Source organism: Pararge aegeria, chromosome 9 (genome assembly GCF_905163445.1).
Source record: "Pararge aegeria chromosome 9, ilParAegt1.1, whole genome shotgun sequence".
In the NCBI taxonomy this organism is placed as follows: Eukaryota; Metazoa; Arthropoda; class Insecta; order Lepidoptera; family Nymphalidae; genus Pararge; species Pararge aegeria.
Window position 1 is genome coordinate 19,375,720 of NC_053188.1, and position 16,839 is coordinate 19,392,558.

The 16,839-nt window shown below is 40.5% G+C and overlaps 1 protein-coding gene across 1 annotated transcript in view; it reads left to right on the forward strand.

Moving 5' to 3' along the window:
* Positions 1-509: 509 nt before the first annotated feature.
* LOC120626516 (E3 ubiquitin-protein ligase listerin) overlaps positions 510-16,839 on the forward strand; it is a 31,830-nt gene continuing 15,500 nt past the window's right edge. Inside the window, exons 1-13 of the mRNA XM_039894042.1 lie at positions 510-655; positions 2,687-2,884; positions 4,050-4,181; positions 5,224-5,358; positions 7,273-7,385; positions 8,388-8,573; positions 10,331-10,586; positions 11,358-11,424; positions 12,149-12,266; positions 12,766-13,609; positions 13,932-14,112; positions 15,311-15,617; positions 16,171-16,657. Of these exons, the coding sequence (XP_039749976.1) occupies positions 608-655; positions 2,687-2,884; positions 4,050-4,181; positions 5,224-5,358; positions 7,273-7,385; positions 8,388-8,573; positions 10,331-10,586; positions 11,358-11,424; positions 12,149-12,266; positions 12,766-13,609; positions 13,932-14,112; positions 15,311-15,617; positions 16,171-16,657 (3,072 nt within the window). The 5' untranslated portion in view covers positions 510-607. The remainder of the gene's footprint in view (positions 656-2,686; positions 2,885-4,049; positions 4,182-5,223; positions 5,359-7,272; positions 7,386-8,387; positions 8,574-10,330; positions 10,587-11,357; positions 11,425-12,148; positions 12,267-12,765; positions 13,610-13,931; positions 14,113-15,310; positions 15,618-16,170; positions 16,658-16,839) is intronic.

A 16,839-nucleotide genomic window follows, 5' to 3' on the forward strand; every position in this document is an offset into this window, starting at 1 on the left:
GTAAATAATTGTAAGCGGTAATTTTTAACGGAAACGCACTGGGTCAGCGTGGTGACCGTGACCCGTGCTCTGTAGTGGGCTGGTAATGGGTTGACGTGATGATGATGATTATTATGTAAATAATTTTATTAAAAGTAGCAATTATTAATAAATACAATACATACAATGAAATAAAAAAAGGCATAAAGTTTCACTACTTACGTGTGTACATTAGTACCTACACGAATAAATTTTTTTCTGTAAGCCGATGTTGGCATACCGATTCGATAACAATGTGAAATATTTCTACGTGCATAATTGGAGATAAATGCAGTTATATGTAACGATATAATATATAACGATATTATATCTAGTCTAGCATAGAAAATATGCCAATAAACAAGTTGTTCCGTTTATTACGTTTAACTACTATGGAGGTGATTGTCTTTGTTACTTGACCAAAGAGAAATATAAACGTACTTTTTACACTTGACTTTATCGATTTTTCTAGTCTTTGGTATCGATTGATTGTTGTGGTAGTGAAAATGTTTCCCAATTGAATTTTGCAAAAATTTAGCAAATTAACTGACTGTTTTTGTTATTTTTTTATTTCTATTACGCGTTTCAAATGGGTGGAAAATCGAATCAAAGTCAAAGAACAAAGAACAATGCCCGTGTAAGTACCGATACGAAATACACTAGTTTTTCTTATTTTAACACATTATTTAATTATTTTTTAATTTCTTAACTGTCTAATATTTGTCTGCGTTGTAATCCTAAGCTACATTGTGGCTACATATGGTAGAAGTAAGGTACTATTGGGTAAGCTGCGCGCGCAACCCCTATCTGATGAATTCTTATGATTATCACAGGCAATTTATCATTTAACCCCTTAAAAACACATGGGGACACAACTTAAACATCACACAGTATGATATCCTACATGGGATGTACACTAATTAGTTATTTCGGTAGAACTATAGTACAAAGGATAGGTTCTAACATTAGGGGTGTGGCCTTATTGCTACCTATAATTTCTAAATTAGTTCTGATCTGGTCTGGACAGAGGTTATTTCTTTACAGAGGTTTTATTTATAGTATTAAATCAAAGTGTTATTAGTATGTGTATTATTAGTCCAATAGATTTAGCAGTCCGGAATGGTAGCTGTTGTCCACATCCTCCCTATTTATTACCTTTTTTTTTTAAATCCAACCGTTGTCGGTGGGGTGAATTTGAGGGGTATTAGGAAACTTACTTAAGCGCCATCTCACAAGAAGTGGCTGCCCAGTCTCAGTTACATTCCCTTATTCGCCTCATACAACACCTACTAAAGAGGAGGTGTGGTGATGACTATTCAGATCTGTTGTTACAACACAGCAATGAAATTTAGCACATATTACCTTGCATACTGATATGGTATAATTTATATCCCTCATTTAGATCCTTTCATTTAGTATCAACATTGAGGGACTTGTGAAAAGAAATGTAATTCAGCAATTTGTGCAGGCAGCCAACTTGGATTTGAAAATGGTTGTATGCGTTTAGTATTCTACTAGTCAAGCCCTTTCATTTGATACCCATATTGTGGGAGCTGTAAAAGAATATATAATTCGCGATTTTGTGGCGGCTGCCATCTTTTTGTGTCCTGTGTTAGAAACACATAAAAAAAAAAAATTATAGTATGGGATAGTAAGAATTTCTTGGAAACGGTGCTATACAAGATAATGGTTTTTGGCATTTGGTACCACTACAAACTGCACAAACTTTTTAAAGAACCGAATATCGTCAAGACGATTAAACTTTTAAGAATGCAATGGGCAGGGCAAGACCACGAGAGCCCCAACGTGGTTGATGGAGGGGCGTAGAGGCAGAGGACGAACTAGAGGTCGGTGGAGTTATGGAGTTGAGAGGAATTTGAGGATTTTGGGAGTTGGGAGCTGGAAAGAAGCAGCTTCTGGAGAAATGGAGAAATTTGCTTGACCAAGCCAAGGCCCACCCAGGGCTGGGGAGCTTTTATGATGATGATGATGATGGAAAAGGTGTATCCTAGCTCAAAATGAATAAAAATTTTCCCTTCTTTTGAGTTGAAACTGAGTTTCGTTTGATGATGGGGTATCTTCATTGACAACTCATTTTCACCAAGAGATGTCGAGTAACACCTCCAAACTTTTATTTTATTTTTTATTATATTATATTTAAATAAATTTACTATATATTTATTATTATATTTAAATAAATACTCATTTAACACTAATACTATCAAAATGTTCCAGGCGCAGTATAAAATACCTTTATACTTGTGTATACTTGTTTTGCCCGTGACTTCTCGTTTGCCTGGATTTCAGAATTGGGTCTAAAGATTTGCTTATAAACAATTTTTAATTTTCCCTCGGGAACCTGTATGTTTTGTGATGTTTATATAATATGTCTTGTGTAAGTGTTCGCTTTTCCCATCGTGCACAACAAAACCACTCTTTCCGGTTCATTTTTATAACCGGTCAATCAAACCATAATATACTGTGCTATTTTCAAGATTCATTGGCAGTAATGATAACTATCCTAAAAGAGACCCGGTTGCCAAATTTGAAATTGATACACCAAAGAAGGGTAACATCTAACGCATGTACATAAGTATACCCAAGTCGTTTTTTGCAGCACTTGCCTATCTTTTCAAGTATCACATTATTGAATCTTATTTATTTTCAGCCCTCAAGCAGTGGCCGTAGTGCAGAGCTTCTACAAAATGCCACCAATGTAGATCAATATTTCACTGCAGGCAGTGGGAAGACGCAGCCAGTTCTATTCCCTTCTTTAGCATCTGCCAATATGGATCAAGATCTCACTCCTGAGTTTTCCGTGTGCTTTAAGAAGTTTACCAAGAAAGACCCGGTTACTAAGATTAAGGTACAGTCCATAATTATTTCTCTCATGCGACAGTCTGTAGGTCAATTTATTTGTATCCATTGCATGGCTCATCTGGAATAGAATGATATAATGGAAATAGCAAATAATTATTGTTTAAATAATATTGTACATACTGTGTGTATTAAGATTTTTGTTAAGCAGCTTATTTCTAGGATTTTCATACATTCATGTTACATTTCACAATTCATGTGGGCGAATTTTGTCCTTCGTTGTTTATTAATGCTTAGACATTAGGCGCACATAAGCAAATTTTATATTATATTGTGGATGCAGCTAAGCGCTTCATATTTATCTAAAAATTTCCGCGCAATTTTAAATATATATAATAGCTGTAATTTGCTACTGATTTGGTAATTTTTGTATTTTATTGAAATATACTGTTAAACTTTTCAGATTTATCTTATACGACGTGTAAACGAAAACCGAAATACTTCAGACACTTTAGATGTACATTATTTACTGTCTCTGAGACTCATCTCTGAAACCGAAACGCTAATAGTTTCGAGTAAACCATTGCCATAGATTTTAATGAAAGAAATCAGATACGCCCTGAGCCCTAACATGTCCTGCAAAAGTAAAATCAAGTGACTCTTGTCACTTTATTAGATACGCGTCGCCTAGCGTAGGTACTATGCGCGCGTCGGTCTTTTATCTTCAATAGGGTTGTCATAAGTAAACACTTAGAATTGTTTGAATTAGTTTGTGCGGAAAAATAAATATGCTTCTTTTGATTAAATATTTTGAAAGGGTGATCTTATGAAATATACTTATGCACCGTTCAACAGTATTTCGTAATTCCGTTACTCGTTGTATAGAAGTGAAATCTTTACATAGGTAAAATCATATTTTTTTGGAATATAGTGTTAATTATAAATTATAGTTTGAATACTGAATGGGCTTGAGAAGTCCTGTTGTTTAAGATGTTTTTTAGTATGTAAACTTTTCTTTGTGAGTGTAAATCTTCTTTGTTAGATGGATGAGCTGGGCAACCTTGTCATTCAGTAAATTATAAAATTTTGCTGAAAAATAATCCCCTGTGAGAGTACTGCTGCAAGGAATGGGCACATTTAGTGGGACTATGTTTTTGGAATATGGATAAGATGCTTTTTGATGAGTATTTATTTGAGTGATTATTTATTTCCAGGCCTTGCAGGAATTTAAAGAGCTAGTGAAGACAGGCAGTGTGGATGATGTTGAGGCTGCACTGCCCAGTTGGGCGAACCACTACCAGGCCCTCACGTTTGACTGTGACCACAGAGTGCGGGAGGCTGCTCAGGTATACAGTTTACTTGTATGATGACAGGATTCGATTTCAGTGTGCAACAACTTTATTTGCAATTCAGGAGTAAATAAGTGAATCATAACTTTATTATTACTTATTATTAAGTGTTAAATTAAGAGTGCATATCAATATGAATTATTGATTCAAAATAATCAAAATAACTACTCTATAATAATATAATGTCCATATAAAATATTATTAATTTTGTTATCCAACTAAGAAAAATGTACTTAAAATTTACATTACAAGTAGCTTGGTAATTCTTTTCTTTTCAATATATTATAAAACGTTATATGCAGAAATATTTAGGCAGAAATGTCATTCATCGTCTGTCTATCACAGTCCACTGGTGGACTAAAGGCCTCTCACAGTGGGCGGGATTGCTCATACTTATCATGCTAGGCAGTGTTGAGTGGGTGATTGCAGTAGATGGTAGTAGTATCAGATTCTGGTAATGTTCTGTAAAGTAACTGCCCTGTTGGTCTTATGCTTGGCATGTTCAATAGTAGATCATGAGGTCCTGGGTTCGAATCCTGCGTCGGGCTATGATCTATATATTTTAACTCAGTGTAAGTCCGTAAGAAATTGGCATTTTCAACTGTCGTTTTCACAGAGAACGTAACGCAGGCGCTCTCGGCTAATATCACTTGTGCTTATAAAAGATAAAACCCACTAACCCGCATGGAAGCAGCGTGGGGGGCCTGTGCTCTAAAACCGTCTCACCTATGAGACACGAGGCCTGCGCCCAGCAGTGGAACGTTAATGGTCTGCGTTCGATGATTTTATCGTCAAAATCTTAAAATCCATAGTCATTATATACTCTTAACTCAGAGTTCTGAAGTTTTATCTGTGGAATTGTGCGACAGACCAATCATTAATCCGTGCCCAGTGGGATATTGATAGTCTGCGGATGGTGATGATGAGTAGAAAGCATGCACTCCTACGTATGCTCTCGGTTCCTTCTATGAGACGGCTCGCACGGGCAGGTGTCGTTTCTCCCCGGGGAAGTTATAAGAATAGTCGGTTGGTGTCGCAGCTGTGCCACGGCGCGGTGGCGAGCGCGTGCGGGCGGCGCGTGGCGCGCGTGCTGCGGCGCGTGCTGCCCGTGTGGCTGCTGGCGCTGCACGACGAGCACGCGCCCGCCGCCGCCGCCGCGCAGCTGCACCTGCAGGTGAGCGCCCTCCCGCCGCCGCTGTAGCCACAGTGGTTACGCTGTAGCCACAGTGGTTACGCTGTAGCCAATGTGGTTACGCTGTAGCCACAGTGGTTACGCTGTAGCCTAAATGGTTACGGTTACCCTACCACGGCGAGGCGTGGATACAATGGATTTAATGACCGAGCTACACACACTTAGAAGCAGAAAATCTGTGCCCTTATCCACGTTACCGTTGCAATTTTGTTTTAAGCTAGCTGTTCGGCACATATCTTAGTCTTTTCACCTAACTCTATACCGGAAATCTATTTGGTCGGTGGCTTAGTTAGGGCGCAAAATGGACAAAGAAATAAAGAAACAAAAAAAAGTTTTTCACTTCGATTGCGAGGAAATTTGTTCGATGACTAAAATTAGATTCACGGGTCTTACCAAAAGGTATTATTTAAATGAACGATAAAATGAGTTTTATTACCGAATTTTATATTGCGATGAAATAATATCAATTATTTTACAAAAGGCAAAGTAACTTTTAAAACAAAACATCAAGGAATAAATAAATATTAACATTTTGATAAACTAAAAAATTAAAAAAATTAACAAACATGTGTTTATATATTCTTTGCATCAAAAATATATCCTCACCTAATGGTTAAATATGCCTTAATATGATCAGCAATACTAGAACCCAAAACCAGAAAGTAAATAATGACTATAGACTTATGTACAAGTGCTTGAAATTGAGTTATAGTAAACGTAGCCGAAAGTGCGACTTTAAGAACACGAGAAGTGAAAATCTTTGATAAATTGTATTATTTATTATGGTTTTATTAGATTCATAATGAGGATGTTTTATTTTTTGCGCCTATGTGCCTGACTAACAAGTAACTATATATATCAACAAGCTGGGTAAGGGCGCGAGAGAGGTGACAAAGTTCTTAACTTGTAAGTTCACCTCTGGCTTAATAAGGTTGGGAACCCCTGGGTTCGGGGGTATGGGTGAAATATAACTGCCATACTCCTTAACAGGTTAGCCGCTTATCATCTCAGAGTACATCATTACTTACCACCAAGTGAGATTGCAGTCTAGAGCTTGTAGTGGAATAAAAACAAGGTTTGTATAGAAAGGAATGTTGACAGTCCCCGAATGATTAGTTGGGTGTCCCAAGGACAATGAAGAGATGTTTGTATGTTCTATCGACTTTATAATAGAAAGTGTGCTAAAATGGTGACTTTGCATGGGTAGGCAGGCGACAATTAACTATGCATAATTTCGATATGTGCATGTGTGTCATTTTTACAATAAACTACCCATGGACTTGGAGATGTCTCTTAGAAACTGCAAAGTTCGTTATTAAACGAAAGCTTATAGAAAAGTCCTATTATAGTATGAAGGACTACGTCAACGATAAGAAAAGCTTCATTGTGAATTATTGCTCTAATTCAACCTTTTTGTGACAATGTGAGATGGTGATAAAAAAGAACACCCGGCAAAGTTTGTTGTGGGCTTCTTCTTAAACAAGCACGCGTTTGGAACCCTCGTAGCTTTAGTTTTAAGTTTACTAATATGGTTATACATCACACTATCGTGTACACATTTCTCATCGAATGTATGCATCATAAGTGAAATCTATCTATGGGCCTACTTGAATAAAGATATTTTTGACTTTGGCTTAAAAAAGACTATTATTCTTCGTAAAGCTGACTGAGAAAAGCGACAAATTCTGCTGGAACGTTTCCCGTATGCTTTTCGGGAAAATGAAAAGTAAATGCGTCTATCTCCAGAATGCGAGCTTTATGTGTGCGAAATTTCGTCAATGCAGGTGCAGCGGTTAACTCAAAAGTAGGTAACAAACAAAGAGACACACTTTTGAATTTATATCATAATTATGAATCAATGGGAGATGCAGATGTATTCTGCTCATCTGTTCGCAGAGCACTTTTCCTGGAGACAAGCTTACTGAAGCGCTGTTGTTCTGCAAAGCCGAAATCGTCTCTGTTCTCAGCGAAAACCTCACCGGAAATGCTGATGCAATGATTGCTAAAAGGTTTGTCATAATATTGTTATATGACTACTAGCTGTCAAGGCGCTTAGTTTTGCATATTTTAAGTGGTGTTTTCTTGTAAAAATAATGGGGTGTAGTTTTTCAAATGAGTGTGTCTCTTAAAGAGACATCCTTACATTTTTAAACTCTCGTTAACTTCTACATTATATGCCCGATTGGAATTAATTAAAAAATATTTTACTGCATTATAAATATCCTTGATGATAAATTTATTTATTTGTATTAGAATTTATATTGCGATATTAATGTTAAACTTTTGTTTCTACCGGTGATCGAATAAAATTTTAGAAAACAAAAGCTGCTATTGCGACTTAATTATGATAGTTAGATATATTCCCTCGTGGACTTTTTTGTATGTAATAATGAGTTCTTTAATTATGTAGTACATCATTTTTATGTATCACCAATATTTTACAAAGAATTTTTTATGCCAAAATGTTGCTACTTTGAGTGACATTATTGCAAATTCTTAGAATCTATTTTTAAATTCAAAAATATTAGAGATTCTAAGAATTTCCCTAAGTTACTTTGAGATACCTCGAGCTTTGTTTTGGCGAAGAAATGGTTAAAATCGGTCCAGTAGTTTCGGAGCATATTAGGTAAAAACAAAGAAAAAAAAATATTTTTTTATTATATTAATATAGTTTGTCTGTGCATTTGTGCATAGTAATGTTTAAAATAGCTGAACTATATTTGAATTGGATGTATTTTGATAAGCCGGAACTTTAATCATTATTCTGACAGGAAGCTAAGTAATGACTAATAATTACTAAGCGTATTAGCCTATTCATGTCATAGTTTTAATTTAAAGGGAATTTCCAGGGAAATTATACTTGCTGAATTATCTTTCGTCTCGGCCGGGGGAGGCGTCGGCCGCGGGTAGTGCTTTGCCACAAAGATATTTTTGTTTTGTGTGCGTGGGGAATGCATCAATAGTGGCATCCGCGTGGCTGCTCGCACGCGAGTGACGGGCGTCTGTCGCAGGCCGGACGACGAGGAGGAGCGGCGGCGCCAGACGGCGCTCGTGCTGGCCGGCAGCCTGCACGCCGCCGCGCTGCTGCTGGCGCGGCTGCGCGCGCACGCCGCCTGGCTGTGGGAGGCCTTCGTCGCGCCGCTGCTGCGCCACCCGCACTACTGGCGCCTGGCCGCCAGCCCGCAGCAACACCTGCGGTGAGCGGACACTTCTTACGTTGGGATTATCTGCGGTTTATATAATGCACAAACATTTGCAAAACATGTGTAAAAAGATGTCCAAATTCAAATTCAAAATTTCTTTATTCATGTATGCCTATCACAGGCACTTATGAAGCGTTCATACATATTTGTTTACATAATTGTAACGGGATGGTGATAACTTCGTTCGCCAACTTAAATCTAAAGCTACGAGGGTTCCAAACGCGCCCTGGTCTAAGAGCCCACAACAAACTTAGCCGGGTAAATTTATTTTTTTGTTATCACCATCTTCCAGTAAATTTAAATTAAGCTATGAAGCTAGAGCAATTCACACCCAAGCTTTTTTATCGTTTAAATAATCCTTAATGTTATAATAGGATTTTTATGTAAGCTTACGTTTTATATAAACTTTGAACTTATTGAGAGACAACTCAAAGATTTCATTTGGTAATTTGTTATAAAATAATATACAATTGCCCTTGAATGAATTTATCCCTTAATGACTCTCTTGGGCCCATTTTATATATCGCACGAACAGCCCTTTTCTGCAGGACGAAAATAGAATCTATATCAGCAGCATTACCCCATAATAAAATGCCATAGGACATAATGCTGTGAAAATAACTAAAAAAAATTTGGAAAATCCAAAAGTGCACGCCTCATAATCTCATTTTTTTCACAATAAAATTGATTTTTTTTTAACTGAAACTTTCAATGCTCATTACAAATTTTTTTTTTCATATTAATTATTATTCATTTTTTGTAAACAAGACACGGGAATGTCATAATGATTGCACATTGAAAGTTACAATTAATATTAGCTAGAATAATTACATGGAAATTTAACAGTGAATTGAACGCTCATATGAACTAAAAAATTATGTCGTGTGTTACTTTAGATAATTAAAAAAAAAATATTCCGATACGATCATTTTTTCGACCAATTTTGATGCCACATACACCCGTCCATACATGGACGTCCAGAAAAGATTATGTTTAATGTTATTATTTACTATGTTGAACAAAAAAATTGTTATTGAAATGTATTTTATGTGCCTGACAAATTATTTGACTTGATATTAGTGTACTCAAATTAACCTGTAAGTGCAATATGAATAACAAAAAATCAATTTCAGTTTCGAGAAAACTGCTTTTTTTGAAATGTCGAGAGTAGAGCACAACCTCAACGCAATAAACAAGCCTAGCAGTTTCTATGTTTGTCATATGACGAATCTTTTTTACCGCGTATGCTGCAGAACTAAGTCTGTTCGCTAAATTATTTATATGTGGGCCCCATTGAAGCTTAGCATCTAAAGTTATTCCTAAAAAGATTGTAGTATCCACCAAATCCAACTCCTCACTATTAAGTTGTACAATGGTTTTTACTTGTTTAACATTCGGTAGTGTGAATTTAATACTCTTCGTTTTTTTTCCGTTAAGAGCTAAGTTATTAGTCTCAAACCATTGTACTACTTTAGCTAGACATATGTTTACATCGTCAAGATTTTTTCTACGACGTTTAATTTTAAACATCAATGATGTATCATCAGCAAACAATACTATCCCGTGATTTTCCTCAGCTAGGTAAGGAAGGTCATTCATGTAAATGAGGAATAGGAAGGGTCCTAATATAGATCCCTGGGGGACACCAATTTGCACAAATGACCCGTTAGACCGGCGTATGGTTTCCTCACGATGTTGTCCTTCGCCGCTGAATCGATTGACATTTGAATTACTTAATATTGATATGTAAGACCTCGGACACTGATCCGCGCTGAGGCGGCACACGAGATGCGCAGTGTGCCGTCTCGGCGAGCGGCGTGTGACCGTGCGGTGCGCAGCGGCGCGTGGTACGCGGCCACGGGCGGCGCGCTGCAGTGCGTGGGCGCGCGCCTGGCGCCGCAGCTGGGGCGGCGCGCGGCGCGGGCGCTGCTGGCCGAGCCGGAGCGCAGCGCGGCCGCGGCCGAGCCCCGCTGGCGCGCGCTGCTGCAGCTGGCCACGCACGTGCAGGTGCGTGCGACACTTTACCCCCTACACCGACCGACACGACGCATATGTATGCAACGGCAGAAATTTGCGGTCGCTTTGCCGGAAGTTTTTGAAACTCTTCATCAGATTGAATGGACCATATCGGGAAAAATCCGTCTAAAAATGACGGAGTTTGACCCGCGCGAACCGCACAAACGTAAGGCCACAAGAAACCACCGAATACAACCTCCTTATTGACAGAAGTTGGTTAAAACCCAGATGAGAGGAAAGTTCTCTCAATGAGACTACAGCTGTTCGCGCAGATATGGTTACCACCATGAAGTTAGTCACGAAATCGTTTATATAATACTAGACTAGTGAGTGTGATTTTAGGTGGGAGATTCGATCCCCGGTCTCCAACATTTGAAATTTGTAATTTGTGAATTAAATCTAGTCTGGTGGAAGGTTTCTGCATTGACTAGTTGACGTGCCCCCGAGCTCTTTCGTGGTCCATTTTTTTAACGTAAAGCATTCTCAAATGTTCACAAGGAAGTATATTTTAATACGAAAATAAACAAATATAAATGCTTTCTCTTTCCGTGGGATAGAGCAATACTTCTACCGCGAGAATAGTTTCTTCACTTAGCTCAAGAATATTTTGTATAGAATGTTTAATACCACCGGGAGCACTGATTCATATGCTCCTTTCAAACTGATTGCATGGTGGGTGAATGCTTTAATAACATGCGTCTTAAAAGAGTTCAGCAGTGCGAAATTGATAAGCTGCGGATAATGATTCTAAATGTCTTGCAGGATTGGCACAAGTGGCTGGAGAACAAGGACCTTCTCATTACGCGCCTTCTGGATTTGTTAGAGAATGGTAAGCCACAGTGGGTAGGGAAGAGGACAATTACTATTCTGGGAATCGATCCCAGGGGCCTTATTACCAGCAGTTGAATGTTTTGACTACTGTATGAAAGAGAAAGCTCAATTTCGAGTTAGAAAAATACAAAATTGAGGATATCTCTGAAACGATCCGGCCCCTAGATATACAAAAAAAATCTCCTCTCAAACCACCTCGAATAAAACTGGAATGATCCATTGTTCCTAAAATGTATCTAATATTTATTCTAGCTATTACCATAAATTTCATATTTATATTGTATTACGATTGGTATAATAGGGAGTCAGTGGTCTACGGTTTTGTAGCTTACCACTTTCTTGATTCTCTAGCTTACTCTGGGGTTGAGCCATTTTCAAGTTTTTGCGTCACTAACGCACGCAGTTAATCTTGAATCTGATTGTGCAAATGAAATAGTATGTCGCTTTTTATAAACCCAAAGTACTACTTTAAGGTGACTTTTTAAGGGGGTGATAGGAGGGTTTAGTTAATAAATTGGCAGTAAAGGCCCCAGTGCCCGAACATACGATAAATGATTCTCAATATGTTATCTACAAGTCAATCGACTGCAGCCCACCTAGTACGGTAAGTCGTGACGCAGTCGGTTATGGTAACAACGACACGCAGACGACCCGTTGCCGGGCCGTCTGCGTGTCGGGCGCGGGGGGCGCGGGGCCGCACCTCTCAGCCGGCGCGTGCGCAGGCGCGTGGGGCAGCGCGCGCGTGGCGGCGGCGCTGCTGCTGCCGCTGCTGGCGCGCCTGCCGCGGGAGCTGCTCGGCCGGGAGTTCTACGACAAGCTGTTCCGCGCCATGTTCGTGGGGTGCGTACCGCTGGCCCACGACTGCCCGTGACGTTCCGCAGCAGCCACTGCGGCCCCGACTGTCTTAGTTTTGCTCATACATAGATTATATTTCTAACTATTTCCTACGAAACGCTCGCCGGGCGTCACGGGCGCAGTCGTGACGTCATAGACCCGTAAACCCTTGTTCCATAGCTCCATACACGAATCCCGAAAGTAACTAATATGTCAAAATTTATTCTTCCTATTGTTTGTGAATTAAGGAGTCCTGGGATAGTCCTATTTTAGGACCTGTCAATTTAGACTAGTATTCGTGAACAACAGAGTTGTTCCTCTATGATGGTTGTAACCATAATAATACCTGGGTAAGTTGTTCATGCGAATCCTCTTAAGTTTAGTTTATTTTCAAGTCGTGCCGCGCGAAGTGGCTTATGGATAAGGATAAGGGCATTCTCCTACGATTCCGAGTGTTCCCCGCCGAGTTTGTATTCTCGTTGTCTGACTTACAAATTGTTTGCAGGTTAAACAACAGAAATCTTATAAGATCTAAAAGCGAGAGGCAAATGTGGATATCCAATATTGTCGAATGCTTGCGTTACTTAACGACTCAAAACGAAGATTACGTCGTCGAAGTGATCACTTACGTCCATCGGACTTGGGTTGAAAGAATTCTCGAAATCACAAAACAACCCTATACATCGAAAAACTTGATCAGCCATTCTACCAAACTTATGGCATCTTTGGTTAAATATTGGCTCAACCAGTCCAAAGTTGAAAACTGTGACAAATACGACCAATTAATAAGAAACTTCTGGCAAAACATTGGCTCAACTATTCTCACACAGATTGAAATCCTTACAATTGAAGAAAATGATATCAAGCAATCTATTGAATCGCATACATTATTATTGAAAACTCTACAGGCATCATTATTGAAAAAGACTGAAAAGAAATTGCGCATTAAATTTGAGGATGAAATGGAAGATACGGCTGAGGAAATATCTGCAGATGAAGTGGATGTGCTCAATGACGACCAACTAAAGGAACGCTACACACACAATTTGAACGAAATCGTCCAGAGAACGTTTTGCAGTTACGTAGACTTTGCAACCAATAAGCAAGTTGCGCAAGCTGTATTTCCAGTTCTAACGCCTCTGTTAATAGAGTTCGATAGCAGGAACTTGTTTGTGGCTGTGACGCAACATTTGGACGCAGACACGGTGTATGGCTTCTACGACCGAGTGCTGAGGCCGTGGCTCGCGGGGGACACCATGAGATGCAAGGCGCTCGTCGAGGTGGTGTTCCTATTGATCAAGTATTTGACAGAAGAGGAGCAGGAGTCCTTGTTCAACTCTTTCCAACAAGTGAGACTTGCTTCCGTGGCATATTTTTATTCTAATTTAAAAATCGGCATAATTACGTGTCTCGCCGTAGTAACAAAAGACGTGTATGCATTTCAACTTACTGACATATTAACAGCGCAAATTTGGTTTAGCTGCTTGCGGCCTGGAAATTTTATCCCTAAAATGAACCTCGTGTATATCTGAAGAGTTATTGATGATAATGAATCTATGATGGTGGGAATGGATTGAATCATTGAGAAACGAGTTATGCAAGCCTTGCTCGCGTTTGATTCGAGCCTCGCCCCTTTAAATGTAACAGCGGAAGTGTCGGTCCGTGTTGCAGTTTCCGCCGTCGGTGGCGAGCTGGTGCCTGGCGCAGGCCGTGTCGCGGCGCGGCGGGCCGGCGGCGCGCTGGCTGCGCGGGCCGCTGGTGCAGGCGCGCGTGCTGGCTCTGGCCGAGCGAGACGACGACGAGAACGCGATTACTCTGCTACTCGCGTGTCTCGAAAATGACGAAACCGGCAGTGAGTATTTCTAATTCTTATTGAAAAACTAGACCGCCGTTGGGGGCTTTATATTAAGAGTAGCATTTCGTTTTCCGTCGATTTCTTACCAGTTTCGTTCTTCTAAGACGTCACATCCGGTTTCATCCGCCTCCTGACTAAGCCGATGTAGCCCTAAGCCGATACTAAAACAAAAAAATCCAATTCGAAAGCTATCGGACTAATAATTTACGCAAAGTATCGGAGGGGTAAAAACTATAAGCGACCATACCTAAGGAGCGAGTACTGGCTAGCGCGGAGAGAGCCCCAGGGTAGGAATTAGTGTTTTAATACCTGTCACTATAAATATGACCAACTGCAAAATGACGAAGAAGCACAACTGGAAAAAATATATCGATGGTGGTTTTTTTAAGTGTGGTGAAGAGGATATTTCATAATAATTGTTGTGAGCGGGAAATTGACTTAACAAAATTGACATTCCTGGCAAATCGGAGGGCCTGATAAAGCTGCCGTCGAAGGGTAGGTAAAGACAAAAATATGGGTGTTTGTAGACACATTTTTTTAAATAGTGGCCCAGAGATTGATGACAGCAAAAAAATGTACTGAAAGCGAACAGCCAATTTAAAAATTGGACAAGAAGAATACTTATAGAGGAGAAAGAACAATTGGTCGCAGGAATAGATGGCGCAGGGCTTTATACGGGACTCGATCGGGACTGGGTGCTTCGCACAATAGAGGCCGGCGGATCATCCTCTGGATTCGTCCCGGGTAGAACACGACGGGGTTTTCAGTATGTGACTAACAAATTCTGAGACTCCATCATTCGAGACCTTTCTATTTGTTTCCATTTGTTTACGATTTGGCTTATAGGCGGGCGTAAGCGCTGTCAGAATAGACTGACAACGAGGATCTCTAATAACTGTGCTAACATCGGACACCGGCCCGATTTATAAAACGGGCGTCGGGCTCATTAAGGGTGGGTGATCGTTAACGTGACGGAACATACCCCCGCAACGAAGCTCAATCGAAATTCGCACGGCGCTCCACGGCGCGCCGGCGTCGGTCCGGCTTTCTTTTTTCGAAAATAAACAGGAGGCTAGAATAACAGTCGTGGAATTCATTAGAACTAACAGTTACCGCGTCTACGACTGTTCCGTCGCTCGTATTATTCGTATAGAGAGAGACGAGAGTGTCGCGCCACGTGAACCACCCCTCTCAGTCGCAGAGCCTTCGGTGGGCGCGGACACGGCGGCGCGGCTGGCGGCGCGGCTGCGCGCGCGCCTGCGCTCGGACGCGGCGGCCGCGGCGCTGGCGGCGCGCCTGCTGCCCGCGCTGCTGGCCGGCGCCGCGCGCGCGCCCGCCGCCGCGCTGCTGCGCGACCTGCTGCGCGCGCAGCTGAGCCGCGCCGCGCCGGACGCCGCGCCCGACGCCGCGCTGGACGAGTGGCGCGCCGCGCTGCCCGCCGCGCGCCGCGCCGAGCTGGCGGAGGGCAGCCTGCCGGACCTGTGCCACCACGTGTTCGCGCAGTGAGTACCGGCCGCTCGCGCGCGCCTGACGTTCGGCGCGCCGCTAGTCAAAAAAGGGAAAACCGCGTTTCGAGTTTTACCATAGATAAAAAGATTTTTTTTTTATTTCTATATACCGTTAAATCTACGCATTGCCTACGTCAGACGCATATACAACATTGTTTAAGTCTACCCGTTCATTTCTTCCATTTGATACCGAACATGAAAAATGTCTCTCTAATATTTTTTGTTTTTATTTATGATGGGACCTCGGTGGGGGCTCCGAAGAACTGGGACATGTTTACATACATAGTCTGTTACGCGAATTACTTTCCTCTAGTCAACATTTAATTATAACTAATAATAATTTAATCGTAAGCCAGAATGAGCCAGCGAGATAGATCGCGGGCGGCAGGAATGCAGCATTCCGAAAACTATACGATTACCGAATTCGGCACTCTCGTAGTGGCCGCATTTATTGTCTATTCTATGGGTTCGCTGCAAGTGGAACTACCCACAGTAGCGTATAGATTATCATTAAACAAGTATACATTTTGATATATTTTGTTTTCAGCATGGAAGACTTTGATATAAAACGCATAGAAAGGGCCGCATCGTTCTGCCCGAATCTCTTTGGTGCAACTGAAGGAAATGAACAAAATATTGCCGAAATAGTTTCAATAAGTAAAAAACTTTTTGTGCTTGTAGAAACCCATCAGCCACAGAACCCTTTAGAGTTGTACGCATTAAGATGCGATTGCATATACGGAAACATTACCCTGGCTTTCGAAAAAACCAATGAGCTTTTTCAAAAAATTAGCACGACGTCTGCGACAACTCACGAAGAATTATCAAAAGAGGACTTTATCGTCTGTGCGTGCAAAAGTCTATTTCGTTTGTTTTTCTTGCGTAAAGTAACGCAAAACAAATCAGATGAAAATGGCGAGAATATCAATTATTGGTGCAACTTTCTTCTGAGCGATTCGTACTTCAAAGAAGAATTTAGTCAAATTTTGTACGACTACGCCGTAACTAAAACCCTTTTCGACTATTACGCTTTTGTAAGTATTTTCTTTTATAATACGCTCTGCTATTTCGTATGAAAAGGTAAAGATAGAGCTTTTGCAGCTCTCGACTTCGTATTTTTAGTAGAATTAAAAATAAAGTTAGCGAATGTCGATTTTCATTCATCGTCACAGGAAAAGGATAAATGGAGCTTAGGGTCGGCGGGCTTGAAAAATGA